Raw genomic sequence first — 16,819 nt, 5'->3', positions numbered from 1 at the left:
TAAAGAGATGAGTAAATGCAAAGGCCCTGGGGTGGAACACACCGGGTATGTCGTAGGACCCACCTGCACAAAGGCCAGAGTGGCTGGGGAGTGAGGTGGGAGTAGTATGAAATGAGATCAGATGGGGCTAGATTGCATAGGGCTTTGCAGGCCAGTGGAAGGCCTTTGGCTGATACTGAGACAGAGACTGATGAAATCTGGCCTAGTTGCCTAGCCCGGATTGATGATAGACTATAGGGCAACAAAGGTAGAAAAAGGAAGACAACCTAGGAGGCTACTGCAATAATCAAGAAGGCAGACGATGGTGGTTTGGACAAGGATGGGAGCAGGATTTGTTGACAGACTGGATGTGGGGTACAAATAGAGAAGTCAAGGATGACTCTAAGGCTTCTGGTCTGAGCAAGTGGAAAGATGGAGTTCGCATGTTCTGACATGGGAGGACTGCTGGAAGAGAAGGTTTGGGATAAGGGTGACGATCAGGAGCTCAGTTTTCGATGAAGCTTGAGATGCCTATTAGACATTAAAGAGGAGAGGTCAAGCTGACATTTGGGTATATGAGTTCAGAGTTCAAGTGAGAGATCTGGGAATCACCATATAAGCTGCCATTTATTTTTTAAGTTTTTTTTTTTAATAGAAACTTTCAAACACATATAGAAACAGAATAGTACAATGATCCTCCATGTATCCATCACCCAGCTTCAACAATCATTGCTTCTTGCTGTTTCTAGGTAGTATTTAAAGCCTTGAGACTGGATGATATCTCCATGGGACTAAGTGTAGGAAGGTAAGAAAAGAGGGTGACCAAGTACTGGAATATTCCAGCATTAAAAGGTTGGGAAGATGAGGAGGAACCAGCAAAGGAGACTGAAAATAAGCAGTCAGTGAAATAGGAGGAAAACTAGATTATGGTATCCTGGAAGCCAAGTGAAAAAAGAAATAATCTCCAAATAACAATTTAATTACAGTAGGGTAAGTGCTAAGGCAGAAAAAGAAGTGTGCAATGAGAATGCATAACATGCACTAGCCTGATTTGGGGGGTCAGGAAGGCTTCTCTGAGGATGTGACATTTAAGCTGCAGCCTTCCCTCATCTTCTGTATCTCCAACTAAAATCCTGTTTCCTCCATCCTGCTTCCACTCTGACAATCAGCTCCTCCTTTCTGGGATGGCTTTATCGAGGACTATGTATCAGGCACTATGGTGTGCTGGGGACACAGTGTTGAGAAAGACAACAGCTGTCTTCAGAGAGCTTGTACTCTAGTGAAGAGACTGACAAGTAAACGATTTTGTTAAAATGTGGTGAGTGCTAACATCACCGAGGCACAGTGGGCCTTGAGATCACCAGGGAAGGGCACATAACCCACCCAGGGGTGGGAGGGGTCAGGAAAGGCTTTCTAGGGGTAACACCTCTGTGCATACGCTTCAGCTTGGCTTGGCCCTTTCAAGTGTTAACCCTTGCCCACAGCCTTGGATTCCAAATCTTGCCTGAGATCCCTGGCCCAGCCTAAATCCTGACCTCAGCACTGGGCTTTGCTCTCCTTCTCTCTCAATATGAAATGGTCCAGCCTGGGTCTCCCTGAAGCCTTCTTCTGAGCTGCTCTGTTGCCCTCTGCTCTGGAAGCTGGCACTGACCTGTCCTCTAGGGAACACCCAGGCCTTCCTGCCTCCACAACTAATAGCAGACTAAGGACTCACCTTAGGGAACATTGGTATCTGAGGAAGGCATAAGAGCATGTGGGTAAATAAGTAACCAAAATCTGCAGAACAGAAATCTCTTGCAATCAAGTTAAAGCCAGGATGGGAGAGAACACGTCTATCTTGTTCACCAGGAATCCGCAGCTAGGATAGCAGGGCGCATGGCAGGAATAAGTGTTCAGTAAATGTTGAATGACGACTAGAGTTCCATACAGGGCACCAGCCCTCAGCTGTCCTTCTAGCTCCTGCACAGTTTTCCTAGCTCCTGTCCAGGTGCAGAATGCCTTCCTCCGACCTGGAATTCAAGAGGACCCTTTGCAAAGATTTTCATAGGGCCACTTGATGGTTCTTTAAGAAACAGGTGCAGGCTGTCTGTTTCACTGCCAGGCTTTTCATGCATAAATTTCCAAGCAAAAGAAATTGTTGGTATTCTCCCTGCCGTTGCACTCGACTTCTGGAGGCAGCACGTTCCAACGCCAGAGAGGCGAAGCGAAGGGCAGCCCTGTTATCCATCTGCTCCGACGCCCCTTTCCCGTCCTGCCTTCTCGCTCCCCGCCGGGTGGCGGTGGTGGGGCGGGCACGTGCCGGCGTCTGCGCCCCCTCCCGGGCACCCGGGGCTGCTGTCCCTGCGCCACGGGCTGCCCAGGAAAGGAAAGCCCGGAGGAAGCCATTGTTATTACCACGTCCCCCTGCTGTCGTCATCGGCCGAGGCGTGCCTAGAAGCCCGCCCCCCACACCCCGTCCCGCATAGGGTCCCGCGGTTTCTGCCCATTTTCGAGCTCGCCCGCCCGCCCCGCGCCACTCTGGGCGAGGCTACCGCATCTGAGCCCTGGAGTGAGCAGTGGCCCTCACGTCCCAGCTCCAAGGCTCTCAGAATTGGCAATGCCCCAGGCCCAGTGCGGACGGAGCTTCGAAAACCGACGGCGCCAGGCGGGACGTGCCCGGGGCCCTGGCATAGGCGAGCGGGACATGAATTCCACCCCAGCTCTGACACGGACCAACAAGGTGACCTTGCTGGTGGCTTCCCCTCTCGCCTTCCTATAACCCACTGAGGGAGCTGAGGCCCCATGTCTCTAGGGGAGGTTGGGGGACGAAAGCCACCCCCACCCTCGCTCCCTTGCTCCGCGTGGACTTTGGGCTGCGCCTTAAGGGAAGAGTGTGGAGAAGAGGCTGGCGCGGGCCCCGTGCAGGGCGTGGGTGGAGGCGGCGCCGAGGGCGCGCGCAGACCCTTTCGTTCTTCCGTGCCGCAGCGCTCCCGGCGCAGTACAGTCTCTTAGCACACGCCGCCCGCAAACCTTGGCACAAGCCGCACTTTCCCCGCCGGAACAGCCAGCCCGCCGCCCAGCTTGCCTAATCCGTTCAAGCCTCACCTCCTCCGCGAAGCTCTCCCAGGTTAACCCCATCACTTCCAACCACTCTAGCTGTCACGTCCTCTAGTTTTTTTGTTTTTAGAAGTACACACGCAGTCTCATTGTCTGAAAAACACAATGTTGGGGTTAGATGACTGTCACCAGAACCCTAAATTCATTCTGACGGGTATTCTGAAGCCCAGGGTATTCTGAAGGGTGCGTTTGATGGGCTTCTTGCCTGGGCTAGCTAACGACTCTCACCCTCCACCTTCCCCATCCATGCTCACTCTTTCCCCTCCTCCTACGGACCCTTCTCTTCACAGAGTGTCACAGCTTGGAGTGCACAATCCAGTCACCACCCCTTTTCATTGTACACTGGTGGCAGGTGTGAGGGGCACAGAACATTGAGCATTTGAAGCTTCGGCTCCAGGCTCGGCCACAGACTGCTGTAAGTCACTCCTTCCCCTGGGCTTTAATTTAAATGAGGCAAGATGAAGTAATGCCCGGGAAGGTGCTACAGGTTTGGAGGTAAGGACCAGCTGACCGCAGCCTCCCTCCATGAACTTGGGGCTTGTGACCCCAGAGAAGTGGAGCGCTCTTCCTTTCGGCTGCCCCAGCCTCTCAGTGACAAAGCTGCGGCTGTGCGCTCTCTCCAGTCGCCTTGTGGCGTCCTGAACCGGGGAGGGAGAGAGGATGGGGTTCCAGTCCCAGTCCTTCATTCACTGGTCGCATGACCCCGGACACTTCTTCCTCTGGGACTGTTACTCGTCCGAAAAATAGGGATAATAATGGATTGAAGGAGAGCTGGAAGCTTTTTGTCGCCCCATGTCTCTATAAAAATAAATAATAATGAGCGGTACAGTGCTTGGCAGCAGACTTTGCTCGCGAATTCCGACCCCACATCCGCCACAGAGGGGTTTCTGGCCGGAGTCCCTGGAGTTCTCCCGGATTTGTCACACAGCTTACCCCACATTCTCTTTCTGGTTCTCTCCTCCACACCTGCTTCTGCCTCCGTGTGGGGAGGCTGGGGCCACGAGGTGACGGGTGGTGGGGAGAGGGGGTGGGATGCCCTGGCGCGGACCTGCACGGGGCGGTGTCCCTTGGGCGAAGATTGGTTGGAAGGTCCCTAGGCTTGAGGAGCTCGGCTGGGAACTGGTAGGCAGGGCTTGGGTAGGGGCGGGGCTGGTCTGCCTAGGGGTGGGCTATGGAGGTTAGGCGTTCTCTAGAACCCGGCGGGGGCGCAGAGAGCTCCCACCGCCCCACCTGGCTCCGGCACCGGGAAATAGGGCTATGCCTACGGGGACGGGGCTCCGGGGGCGGGGCTTAGGCGTGGGGGGAGAGGCTGGGGAGCCTGGAGGCGGGGCTTGGGGAGCTCGCCCCAAGCGGGGCGGGGCTCCAGCAGCCGCGGGATCTGCAGTTCGGACTGCCGGCGCCACAGTCGCCGCAGTTTCCTCCACTGTGGTGGCCCCGAGGCCCTGCGGGGAGTCTGGGGGTCGACGGGCCGCTCGGACTTGGCGCGGGGTTGGCCACGCCTCTCCCTACCTCGGTGCGGCCTAGACGGTCGGGGCCGCGGGGAAATGGAGGCTTCTCCTGCCACGGGGGGCTCTGAGACCACTCGCCTGGTGAGCCCCCGAGACCGCGGCGGCGCTGGTGGCGGCCTGCGTTTGAAGAGGTAGGATTGACCTGGGTCGGCCCTCGGCTGGGGGGGGGCGCCACCCTTCCGCCTTCCGTCCACTTCGTTGTCTCTCTCGGCCGGCCGGCCCAGCGCACCGCGACCCCCTCGGCTTCGTGGCGCTGCGCTCTGTCCCCTCCGGCTGCACAGAGAGCCCCGGCCCGCCCAGCCAGCCCCGACCCCCGCCGCTCAACAGCCCGATATGCCTCCTCCTGGCCACCTTCTTCCTCCCGGTCCCGGGAAACTGCTCCTCGGCCCGCCCCCCAAGCCTCCCGACCCCTCCGCCCCCCCCCCCCCCCCCGCCGCGTCTGACTTGCCCGCGAGCGACTGCCCCTCCGTCTGGCCGGAGTCCGCGCCAGGTGCCCCGATGTACGCATTGCTCCGGGGTCGTAGGAGCCCCTCGCCGCCCAGGCCTCCGGCCCTACCCTCCGCGCTCCCGGGCTCGGGGCGCCTCCTCCAGAGTGGCCAGCTGTGGGCACCCGGGCCGACGATGGGCCCGGGCTCCGCAGCGGGTCTTCCGGGCTCCTGGGGGGCGGGCGGCCGCTGGGAAGCGAGGGGGCGGTAAGGAAGGAGCAGGTGCGGTCTGGGCGGCGGGGGTATTCCCGGCTACGCACAGACGGGGCCGGGGGCGGCGAGGTGTGAAATGAGGCGCTTGGAGCGGTTGGGACAGCGGGCCGGGGGCGGCCGGAGAACCGCCTCCGCGTCCCGCCGGCCTCCGGCGCCCGGCGCCCGCCGACCGCCTTGTCCCTCCGAGCGGCCGCGCCAGGCCCTCCCTGGCCACCTCCGCTGGCCATTTTGTCTCTTTGCCCACCGTTCGTTTATCTCGGGAATTTGACAGGGTCTCCGGCTTTTTCTCTTTCCTCATCTCTATCTTTCCTTTTCCCTCCCAACCCCTCTCCTTTTGTCTCGGATGTGGTGCCTCTGTGGGTTTCTCGCTCTTTCCCTGGATGGGGGCCGTAAACCTGGGTGGATGGGGGAGTGGATGAGCAGAAGGGAGGGAAGACTTCCGTCGGAATCTCTCCCGCGGAGGACTGCAGACGGGGGCAGCTGTGGCCCTGGCGTTTCTTCACGTACCTTTCGACTCTGCTTCAGGCCAGTCTCCCCTCTACCCCGCTCAATAGTATTTGTTGTTTGTTGGGGGTTTCAGAGGGCCAGGGAGAGCAAGTTGTCTTTCCTTCTCTGCACACAGCAGGTAGCTCCCCGAACCCCTACACACCAACAATGAGGCTTCTTTAGTGCCCAGTTAATGCAAAACAAAAGGGAGCAGCCTGTTGATGGGTGACTACCTTGATGCCTGGCCGCGCTGTGTCTTACAGGGCCAGGAAAGGCATCTTGCCCTCTGCCTCAAAGCCGCTCACCCTCTGTTTGCTCTTCAGACCCTCATGTCTGACTCCCAGCTTATCCTCATTCTCATATGACCGTTCGTCACCAAATCCTGCAGTACTTTCTGGAAGAAGCTCTTCCCTACCTGCCTGCCTGTCTCTTAAGATTCTGCGCAGGGAGCCTCTGGCCTTGTCTGTTCTGGACCCCTCCATCTCCTCTCTTCTCTTCCTCCCAGACTAGTACATCGTCAAGGTCATCCATCTCACAGCTCAGGAAAGATTAAATCAATCAGTGTATCTCCCTTTATGTTACTTTGAGCCCATCAGTTTCCTCCTCAGCCCTTCCCCTGGTTCCTCACACTTAAGCTCCAAGCTGCATATCTTGTCATTGTCATTCCATGTGTCTGGAGCTCCTGTCTCTACCTAGGTCTTCTCTTAAACATCTCCTCCTCTGTGAGGGTCTCTTCATCCCTTTTAGAGTTGGTCACTCCTTCCCCTGTGCTCCAAAATCCTTTGTTCATAACCCTCCTGGCCCCAGCTTCTCCTTGCATAGTCAGTCATTTGCGACACTTCTGTCTCTCCCACTAGATCGAGCTTCAGTACGTGTACGCTGCTTGGTACTCTCATTGAAGAATGAGGATGGATTTCAAAGCCACCCTCATCTCCCATCTCCTCTGGAAACACACCTGGAATCATACACACCCAGATTCTAAGTCTTGGAAGGGGATTCCAAGAAGTTAATCTACCTGCCAGCACCTGTATTTTCCCTAGAAGCACCAAATGTGCCCCCATCTCCCTCACAGCTGAATTCGCCCATTGGGCAGAGCTGTCCTCAGCCAGAAGGCCCCAGGCACCCTTCCCCACTTTACTGCTGTGATCACATTTCTATCTGGAGCCTTCATTTTCTCTCAAGGGTATTCTTGTGACACCTCCATGAGTATTTCTAGAACTGTACTTTTCTATTTAGGTCCTTTATGCTGTGGAAGCTTCTGTTCTCCCTGGGGTTCAGGTTGGGTAGTAATGGGGGTGAGAGTTAAGCCAGAAAGGACTTGAAAACTCAGTTAGCCTGAGCTCAGCCTCTGGCATCCCCAGGGGAGGCCTCCAGCCCCGCTCATTTGTCCAGGGAGGCTTACTGCACTGTGCGGTTAAAGTGGCCTCTGCTGGGTGCTTGTGGCCACACTGAGGTCCAGCTAACATGTGGCAGACTCCAAGCCCAGCACTCCTACTGCTACCAATCCCAGCCACACCAGTCTGCGCTCTCTCTTCCCCATGACAACCCAGCTCTGGAATCTGGCCATTAGTTCTCTGTGCCAGGAACTTCAGAGTTTTTGGGTCCCAGCATTCTACTCTCCTCTTAAAGGGCCACGTCTAGCTGAATGTCTTAGAGAGAGAAGGTGAAGGACCTGGGAGTGGAGGCACCAGGAGGTAGGTCCAGCAGGGAGGCACTAAGGCCAGGACCACGTGCTGAGCCCCACCCCACACTTTCACACCACTTCCCCTTCATATTGCCTTCGCCGGGCACGTGCACCTACTCTTTATCAAAATCCTTCCCATCCTTCCAGGCCCTTCTCAGGTGCCTCCTTCAGTTGTTTCCCTGATTTCCTCATTAGAGTCAGTATGTCCCTCTGAGCCCTGATAGCACTTTAACTGCTCTAAGGCAATAGCTACCTTTTGCTACATCTCATAGTATTTAGGTACACATTTGTCTTGCTCACCAGAGGCTCCCAGAGATCAGAAAGGATATCCTGCTCATCTTGTGTTCTTCGTGGCGCCTATCATATTGAATTGATTTGGTTGGAGTTTAATCTCAGCTCGACCACTAACTAGCTGTGTGGCCTCCATAAGTCCTCTCTCCCTTTGAACCTCATATTTCTAATTCTTTAATAAGTGGTAGACTAGACGTCTCTAAGGTGCTTTCCACGTGTGCTCTGAGATTCTATGGCTCTGTACGTGAAAGGAAAAGGGAGGCTGGAATCTGAGTTGTCCATTTAGCCCCATCTCTCCTGTGGCCCTCTGTCCACAAGGCCTCGGGAAAGGATAGAGAGGAGGGACATCTGATGAAGCCGGTCTGGGGGATCCAGGACCTGGGAGTGAGGAGTTAGCCCTTGAACCAGGCCCCAGCTTGAACTGTGCTGCCTGCCTCAGTCTCTTCACAGAGCCCTCCGAGCCCCTCCCCGAGGAGCCCAAACCCGTGGAGATGTCCTTCCACCACTGCCACAGGGACCCTCTGCTACAGCCAGGTCTCACCCCTGAGAGGCTGCAGGCGCAGAGGCAGCTGTGTGCCGCCTGTGCTGTGTGCTGCGTCTTCATGGCCGGGGAAGTAGTCGGTAAGTCGGAAAGCAGTTCCTCCAACACCATCCTCTGGATGCCTGCTTAAGCCACTTCCCACCCAGAGTCCCAGGAATGTTCCTGGGTGGAGATGCAGAGAAGATGGGGATGGCTGGGACCGGGGAGGTGGGTGCCCAGGACCCAGGAAGTGGGAGAGGGCGAGGGACAGCACCAAGGGAATTCAGGGCTGGCTCATCAGTATGAACTGGTCTTGTAGAAGCCCTATTTTCTTTGTTATTAAAATATGTTATTGTAGGGAATTCCCTAGTGGTCTAGTGGTTAGGACTCTGCGCTTTCATTGCTGAGGGCGCAGGTTCAATCCCTGGTCGGGGAACTAAGATCCCACAAGCTGCGTGGCGTGGTCAAAAAAAAAGTTATTGTAGAAAAACTAGAATATGTGAATGAGTGAAAACAAAAAACCCCCACAAAATCCCACGTGTAATCCCATCACCAGAGAAAAATTGCCGTTCACATTTTGGTATATGTCCCCCCGCCCCGTCTCTTTTCCATGCCTCTACACACACTGCATGATATTTTCTAAGTGGACCAGACCATATATCACTTTACTCTTGCAGGTGGGTATTTGGCGCACAGCCTGGCCATTATGACTGATGCAGCCCACCTGTTGGCAGATGTGGGCAGCATGATGGGCAGCCTCTTCTCCCTCTGGCTCTCTACCCGTCCAGCCACCCGCACCATGACCTTTGGCTGGCACCGCTCAGGTAAGGCCCCTGCATGGTCTGATGACCCCGCCAGTCTTGCCAGAAGGTACCTCTCAGGGTCCTGGGCAGCTCTCTGATAGCTTGTCTTCCCCTGCAGAGACTCTGGGGGCTTTGGCCTCTGTGGTCTCCCTCTGGATGGTCACTGGCATCCTCCTGTACCTGGCCTTCATCCGCCTGCTGCACAGCGACTACCACATCGAGGGGGGTGCCATGCTGCTGACCGCCAGCATCGCAGTCTGTGCCAATCTGCTGTACGTTCCAGTATGGAGCAGGCACCGTGTGGGATTCAGGGCGAGGGCTCCTCCTCCAGGACGGGAGAGCAGGCTCTCCTCTCCCGGACAGACTCGCAGCACGCACGTGCTGTTCTCATCTCTCTGCTCTAGGGATGCCTGAGAAGGGACTGGGGTAGAGACCTAAAATTCAGAGTCAAAAGACCTTTGTTAAAGGCCTGCTGTGTACTGGCCACCCTGCTGGGGGCTGTCATCAGCACTGTCTCATTTAAAGCTCACAACCACCCCATGAGGTAGGTAGTATCACTCCTGGTATACAGTTAATCAGATAGATCCCAAGAGGTGACCAGGGGACTTGCCCAGGGCACATAGCTACTTTAGTAGCAGGGCCAGGATCTGAATCCACGTCTCTGGCACCACGTGTTCTTGCCCCCAGGCTGCATTACTTGTCTCTCTTGGACCGTATTGTCTTTTTCCTGGGACTGGGAAAATAGGGAGAAAATAGGTGGAGAGAGGGCTCCTGGGGAGGTGAGAAGAGGAGGTGTGGAAGTGGGCAGAGGAGGCCGGGAGCAGGCCACCTGGGCTGAGCTGCTCTGCTTCCCCCTCAGAATGGCCTTTGTGCTGCACCAGGCCGGGCCCCACCACAGCCACGGGTCCAGGGGGGCAGAGTATGCACCGCTGGAGGAGGGGCCTGGGGAGCCCCTGCCCCTGGGGAACACCAGCGTCCGGGCGGCCTTTGTGCACGTGCTGGGGGACCTCCTGCAGAGCCTTGGGGTGCTGGCCGCTTCCATCCTCATCTACTTCAAGGTACTGTCTGTGCAAGCCTGCCCCAGCCTTCCTCCCCCAATTCCACGCCCCAGCCCCTCCTTCCCTGGACCCCCACCCACCCCACTCCAGCTCCCAGCTCCCCAGGACTCCTGGCCCAGGGTTATCGTCCCTTTCACCCCAGCAGGGTTCTCAGGGGCCTCTCAGGTCCTGTTTGTCCAGGATGCCCCTAGGTCTTCCTCTGAAAGGTCCCTGATTCCCAGGCTTAGGGCTTTCTTTCTCTACAGCCTCAATACAAGGCAGCTGACCCCATCAGCACCTTTCTCTTCTCCATCTGTGCCCTTGGATCCACGGCTCCCACCCTCCGAGATGTTCTCCGCGTCCTGATGGAAGGTGAGTCAGACGCCACTGCTCCCCACCCCCCCGGGGCCCTCTCTGACCTCACCCCAGGACTAGGCGCCTCTGGTTTCTCTGGAGAAAGTGTGGGGAGAAGGCCTGTTGGTGGAAGGAGGATTCAGGGATGGGGTAAACTGTGGGGATCAACAGGGTGAGTGGTACAGGATGGGGGAGGTGGGGTCCTGGCCTCTGGGCAGGAGTGGCCCTGGTAATAAGGCGTGGTGGGTGCTGCTTGCAGGTACCCCCCGAAGTGTGGGGTTTGAACCTGTGCGGGATACCCTGTTGTCAGTGCCAGGAGTTCGGGCAACCCACGAGCTGCACCTGTGGTCCCTTACGCTTACTTACCATGTTGCCTCCGCACACCTGGCCATTGGTGAGTCCACACTGACCCCAGCCAGTTACTTTCCAGAAACATTTCTCCCTTCCCCTACCACCATCCAAACATAGGAAGATGGTCTGAATTAACTGCGACTGTTTCCATCTCTCTGTCTTTTGTATCTCTCTCTCTCTCTCTCTCTCTCTCTCTCTCTCTCTCTCTCTCGTATGTTGGAGGCAAGGAGCCCTGGCTGGACAGGGTTTTCTGGGGGAGGTTTCACTCTCTCTGAAGTAGTGCGGGGAACCAGCAACCCTTTAAAAGATCACTGGTACCTACAGGTCTCATGATGGGGCACAGTTAGGTAAATTATGTCTCCTCCACTCAGTGGAGTATCATGTAACTTTTAAAAATGATGATTATGAAGACTGTAGGGCAACTAGAAAAAATGTTTATGGTATAATGCTAAGAGAGAAAGCGGAATATAAAATTTTAGCTACATTATGGTTCAACTATTTAAAATATATATGGTGACTCACAAGCTGACAAAGAATTTTTGAGTTTCTTCCAGATGCAAGAAGCAATCAGAGACATGCAATTTGGATGCCAAAAATATTATACTTTGTAGGATATTTGATGGTAACTCTAGAGGGACAATGAGAACAGAATATTTAACATCTGGAATGTTGTGGAAAATCGGGTGGTATGGCTGCTGAAATACACAGCTGTATACTGATACTCAAAGAGCAGAAGAGAATAGAAAAATAATGGTCTAGTGTGTTAGCCTAGTCGATTAAGGATGAGTCTCTCCGACCTTTTTGACAGTTTTACACTGTTCATACAATATATAGAGAAAATAAAGCTCCCCGTTCAATCTTGGCTTTCATGCCATGCAAACCCCTGGTTCCCCTTCACCCATCCTTATCTGGGCCCCTTGGTGGTTCCCAATTCCCCTGGAAACCTGCTGCCTCTTATCACTCCCCCGCAGACTCCACGGCTGACCCTGAAGCCGTCCTGGCTGAAGCCACATCTCGGCTCCACTCCCGGTTTGGATTCTCCAGCTCTACCCTGCAGGTCGAGCAGTACCAGCCTGAGATGGCCCAGTGCCTGCGCTGCCGGGAGCCCCCCCAAGCCTGAGGCACGGCCGCACCCTCACCCCACTGCCAGGCCCAGGCTCAGCCCTGGACTCTCAGCAACTGCCTCCCTGCTCACGGAGAAGGGACGGAGCTGGGTCCGTACCCTTCCTCTCTGCCCGCTTCCACCTGCCGACCCCCCAGCCCCAGTGGGCAAGACCAAAGTGTGTGTGGGGAGTGGGGCCAGAGTCAGGCTGAACAGGGAAGAAGTCAGGGCAGTCGGGGTGTGTAGAAGTCCTGTGGTCCCTGCTCCCCGTGCTCGGGGGAGCCCCCAGCCTCCTTTCCGTGCAGTTCATTTGTCTGTGTGGCAGGCTGGCTGGCTGGGAGATCTGCCTGTCTTTGTGCTGTTGGTGTGCCTAAGCCTGGGGGAGGTCAGCAGGGGCCCCCTCCCCACGTGGCTCTCTCTCTGTCTATGCAGGAGCCCCAAAGCCTGCACTTTGTCCGTGTGTCCTAGCCTTATGGTTTTGTGTGTGTGTGTCTTGGTGCTGTGGCCTGTGTGTCTCTACCTGTGTGGCTGTGCTATGGTCTCTATGAGTCTGCACCATCCATGTGTCTGTCTGGGGGGTCTGTCTGGCCATCCCTCTGTTGGTGCTGTGCCCTCGGCTCTCCCAGAGAGAGGGAGGACTCCGCCGCAGCTCTGCCAATAAACTTGTACCTAACTGCACCTTTCAGCCCCTGTGCTGACTCCTCAGGAGGGGGACAGAGAATCGGTCATCTGGGAACGGATAGAATCCCTCAGCCAGAGTGACCTTGCACAGCTCCCCTACCCCCTTCCCAGCCTCTCCATCCTCTCCACCCTCAAATATCCATTCTGATGTAGGCTGAAACCCGCCGGTCCCTTTACTGCCTTCCCCTACTTGGCAGTGTGCTCGAGCTTGGGTCCTTGGCTCAGGGAGATGCCCATTCGTTCTGGGCTTGGTTATAGGAGAAAGCTGGATGGCAAGGAGCTGAGGGATACTAGAGCCATTCTGAAAGGCTTCCGCAGGCCAGGATGGCCTTGGGCTGGTTGGCGGGAAGCTGCAGCCATTTGGGAGAGAGGGGTTGGACCACAGTGCTGATTTGCCTTTGTTCTCAAGCTGTGTGAGGTGCTGGGGAGCAGCCCTCAGTCCCAACTGCCCCAACCCTGCCTCACAGCAGCCAACCCCAAGTCCAGGTTTGAGCTGTGGACACCAAGGACCTCTTTTACAATTATCCACCCTTTGCCTCATATGTTGAATCATATATTTCGACAGATTTGACCTTACAGATCTCATTAAGGGATTGTTCATTTTCTCTTAAAAAAAATCATCAAGCCCTTTGTGCTTTCGTTTTGGATATAGTGCAGGAGTCCACTGGCCTTCCCATCCTAGGTTGATATAATGCCAGCCTGAAGCAAAGACCCGGAGCATTTTCATTAGCTCGTGCATATTTCTGGAAGGCTCCTCCCCCACAATGAAAATATCTTTATTATTAAATTGTGCTGATTTTTTAAAATTATAAAGGCAATATATGTTCACTTTAAAAACCTATCAAAGGAGGGAATTCCCTGGCGGTCCAGTGGTTAGGACTCTGTGCTTCCACTGCCAGAGGCATGGGTTCGATCCCTGGCTGGGGAACTAAGATCCCACAAGCTGTGCAGTGTGGCCAAAAGTAAAAATAAATAAATAAAAACCTATCAAAGGAAAGTGTATAAAGTAGAAAGTGAATGATTCCCCTATACTCTTAACTCCCAGAGATAACTGCTATTCACAGTCTCTCTGCTCATATTTTCTTGTATGTACAAAGACTTCTACATAATAACATAAGAGGATTACATTATAGGCGATAACATGTAACCTGCTTTTATGATTCAGCCATATATCCTGGGTGCGTCTTTCCATGTCAATACACATAGATTTCATTACTTGTTTTAAGGTTTGGTCTTTGGACCCATTGAAAATAGGCCTCCCCATTCTGATCTTCAGCTGGGCTCCCCTCGACCAGGATGGGTGAGTCGCTGCTGGCCTGCTGGCCTGAGTCTAGCACGGGAGGCTGGGCGCAGGCGAAGGGCTAGCAGTCCCTCACACTCGGCACCAAGGCTGCCCCAGCTGCTCTCCATGCTTTGCTAGTTCCTGATACTTTCTCATTTTACGACTCATTGATTACAGGCCCCAAGTGACAGGATGGGGGTTGGGAAGAGTGAGGAAATAGAGAGTGGGGAAGACTAGGACTAGATTTTTACCCTTCCAACAGCCTTAAGCTGCAGCCCTGCCCTATATGCACAAGGCTGGATCCCTTTGCAGGAGAGGGAACAGAACATTCAGGGCAGGAAGAGACCTCACAAAGCATGCAGTCCATCTCTGTCCCATACCCCTGCAAAATGAAGAGGAAGCTGAGGCTCAGAGAGGGAAAAGGACTTCCCCAAGGTCACCCAGCAAGTGACAGGGGCAGGTGCAGAGCCTGGGCTCTCACTCCCACCCAGGCCCTGGGAGGCTCTTGCACAGTTGAGTTTCTCAGCAAAACTTTTCTCGGTTCTTTCCCAGCAACCTGTTGCTGCTGGCTAGCCCATCCTGGGGCTCTGCACTCAGGCTCCTTGGTTCTGCCTCGGCCTTCTGCTAATACTCTGGTCACTGGTAACCCCTCTGCATTCCAGCTTTCCTAATTATAAACAGAGGGGTTACATGACATTGTGGGTACAAGTGTGCCTGGTATATAGAGGGCATGTAGGAAAGGGTTACCTTTTGGGTGGAATCTATGAGGGATTTCAGGGAAAAGGGTGACCCAGCACCCTGACAGCAGGGATAGGAACCGACATTTATTGAGCTTACACTTGGTGCCAGGCGCTGTGAGGCAGACAGTATTATCTGTGCTTTACAGATGGAGAAACTGAGGCTTACCTGCCCCAGATCATGCAGCTAATAACCATCAGAGTTGAGATCCAAATTCAGTTCTGGCTGCACTAAGTCCCCAGCCCTTTTCAACACCACCCTGCCTTTCCACCCGCCTCCAGGCATTGCTCTGTCAGGGACAGAGACGCACAGAAGAATCAGGAGCATTCTCCCCCATTCATAGGGCATTCCCGAGGGAGTCCAGGAAATCCTTATCTGCAGGAGCTGCCTGCACACCCCTATTATCTCCCTGACGCACCTCTCCACTTGCTTATCCAGAAGGCCCTTTCCTCTTGGTGTCCTTCCTTGATGGTAAAAATGAGTGGTGGAGGGAGAGGTGAGGAGAAAGGGCTGGGAGGCGTGGGGACGAAGGGGAGGCCTGAGGAAGAGCAGAGCAGGGGAAGGGCCCATCCATCGGCCCAGCCCTGGCAGCTCTTTACACAGCTGGTTAACCAGGGGAGGAGAGGGGAGAGGGCCGCTCTCAGAGGTGGAGATGTACCAGAAAAAAGGGAAAGCCAGAGGAAGATGAGGTGGACAGGAGGGGGGGCTCAGTGCAGTTGTAGGAGCGCTTGAGAGAGACCAAGGAGTCAGATGGAAAAGCCAGAATGGGAGGCTGTGGATTGGAGGGCCTCGTGCTGCAGAGACAGGGCAGGTGCTGAAGGGGAAAATCTGGGCAGCTGGGCAGGCCCTGCCCTCCTCAGGGAGCTGCTCACCCAGGGGGCCGCCGGGCCAGCTGGCCATGGGTGGGGGGCCGTGCTTTCCTGTTTGAGGGGCGAGGGCTGAGGACCCGGCAGACCAGGGAAGCAGCCTGTCTGTGGTCAAGAGCAAGCTCAGGTTGATAAAGCGGTGTTCTCCTCCCTCCGGTGACCCTGCCGCCCCTTCGGGGACTTCCCTAAGCTGTGGGCCCACCCTGGCTGCCTTGAGCCGTGCTATCAGAGGGGGAGCAGCGCCCCCCCTGAGGCCTGTGCCGTGGCAGCAGCCCAGGCAGCTGGGAGACTGGAGGGAATCCCAGGACCCTGAGTCAGGCTGGGAAGACCCCTGCCTCTATTCCTGGCAGATTCCCCCACCTCTGTGGAGAACTGCATTTAGGGAGTTTCTTTTATTGATTGAGTGATTGATTGATTGATTGGCCTCGCTACTCGGCTTGTGGGATCTTAGTTCCCTTACCAGGGATTGAACCTGGGCCCCGGCAGTGAAAGTCCTAACCACTGGACTGGTAGGGAATTCCCTAGAGTTTCTTTTATACTTGAAGGACTGGGCCTCCCTGTCCCTGCTCTGAGGCCCCCGGCCATCCCATCTGCACCTGGTCAACACCTTCCAAAGGGTGCTGGGCAGTTCCCAGGTGCCTGTGGGGCAGAGCCTGAGGCTGCACGTGCAGCCACGATCACAAATGATCCCACAAAGTGGGCCCTGTTGCCAGGACTGATGAGAGAAAGTGGGTGGGGAACATGGGGAGGAGGAGGGGCCCAAGGCTGCCAGAGCCTGCGCCCCGCTCCTGCGCCCCATTCCCCACCCTCCCTCTGCTGCTCTCTGGCTACAGCATCCTGAAGCCCCCGGAAGCAGCCCCAGGCCTGGGCGATGCTCACTCAGAGGGCAGGTCTCCTCCTGTCTGGGCTGACCCTCTGTACCCAGCACCAGTGTAGAGGCCGTGGTAGCCACCCTGGGAAGGGCACGTCACAGCCCGCTCCTGAGCTAGTCCCAGCCTCTCCTCCTGAGCCAGAACTCCCACTCCCTGTGTTACCAAGCTGATACTGCTCACTGCACAAGAGGCCAATAAAATCAAGAGATGAGTTGTTGGGTCAAGGAATAGTGAGTGACTTTATTTGGAAAGCCAGCAGACTGAGAAGATGGTGGACTGGTGTCTCAAAGAACCATCTTCTTAACGGAGTTAGAATTCAGGCTTTCTTCTTTCTTTACTTACTTACTTATTTGGCTGCACTGCGGGGCATGCAGGATATGGGATCTTAGTTCCCTGACCAGGGATCAAACCCCCTGTACTGGAAGGTGGATTCTTAACCACTGGACCACCAGGGAAGTCCCTCAGGCTTCT

At 55.4% G+C, this 16,819-nt stretch overlaps 1 protein-coding gene across 1 annotated transcript; it reads left to right on the top strand.

Moving 5' to 3' along the window:
• The first annotated feature begins 4,619 nt into the window (after positions 1–4,619).
• SLC30A3 (solute carrier family 30 member 3) lies at positions 4,620–12,567 on the top strand. The gene is made up of 8 exons (XM_068564566.1): positions 4,620–4,714; positions 8,182–8,363; positions 8,940–9,086; positions 9,184–9,337; positions 9,925–10,123; positions 10,369–10,474; positions 10,716–10,850; positions 11,779–12,567. The coding sequence occupies exons 1-8, from the start codon at positions 4,620–4,622 to the stop codon at positions 11,925–11,927; spliced, it is 1,167 nt and encodes a 388-aa protein (XP_068420667.1). The 3' UTR covers positions 11,928–12,567.
• Positions 12,568–16,819: the final 4,252 nt, after the last annotated feature.

The sequence above is a fragment of the Eschrichtius robustus genome, chromosome 15 (assembly GCF_028021215.1).
Source record: "Eschrichtius robustus isolate mEscRob2 chromosome 15, mEscRob2.pri, whole genome shotgun sequence".
Classification (NCBI taxonomy): domain Eukaryota; kingdom Metazoa; phylum Chordata; class Mammalia; order Artiodactyla; family Eschrichtiidae; genus Eschrichtius; species Eschrichtius robustus.
This window is presented reverse-complemented; position numbering and strand designations above follow the sequence as displayed.

Coding starts and splice junctions, on each gene's coding strand:
- SLC30A3 (XM_068564566.1), top strand. CDS start 4,620: ATGGAGGCTTCTCCTGCCACGGGGGGCTCTGAGACCACTCGCCTGGTG. Junction 10,475..10,715: donor TCTCCGCGTCCTGATGGAAG/GTGAGTCAGACG, acceptor TGCTGCTTGCAG/GTACCCCCCGAAGTGTGGGG. Junction 10,851..11,778: donor CTCCGCACACCTGGCCATTG/GTGAGTCCACAC, acceptor ACTCCCCCGCAG/ACTCCACGGCTGACCCTGAA.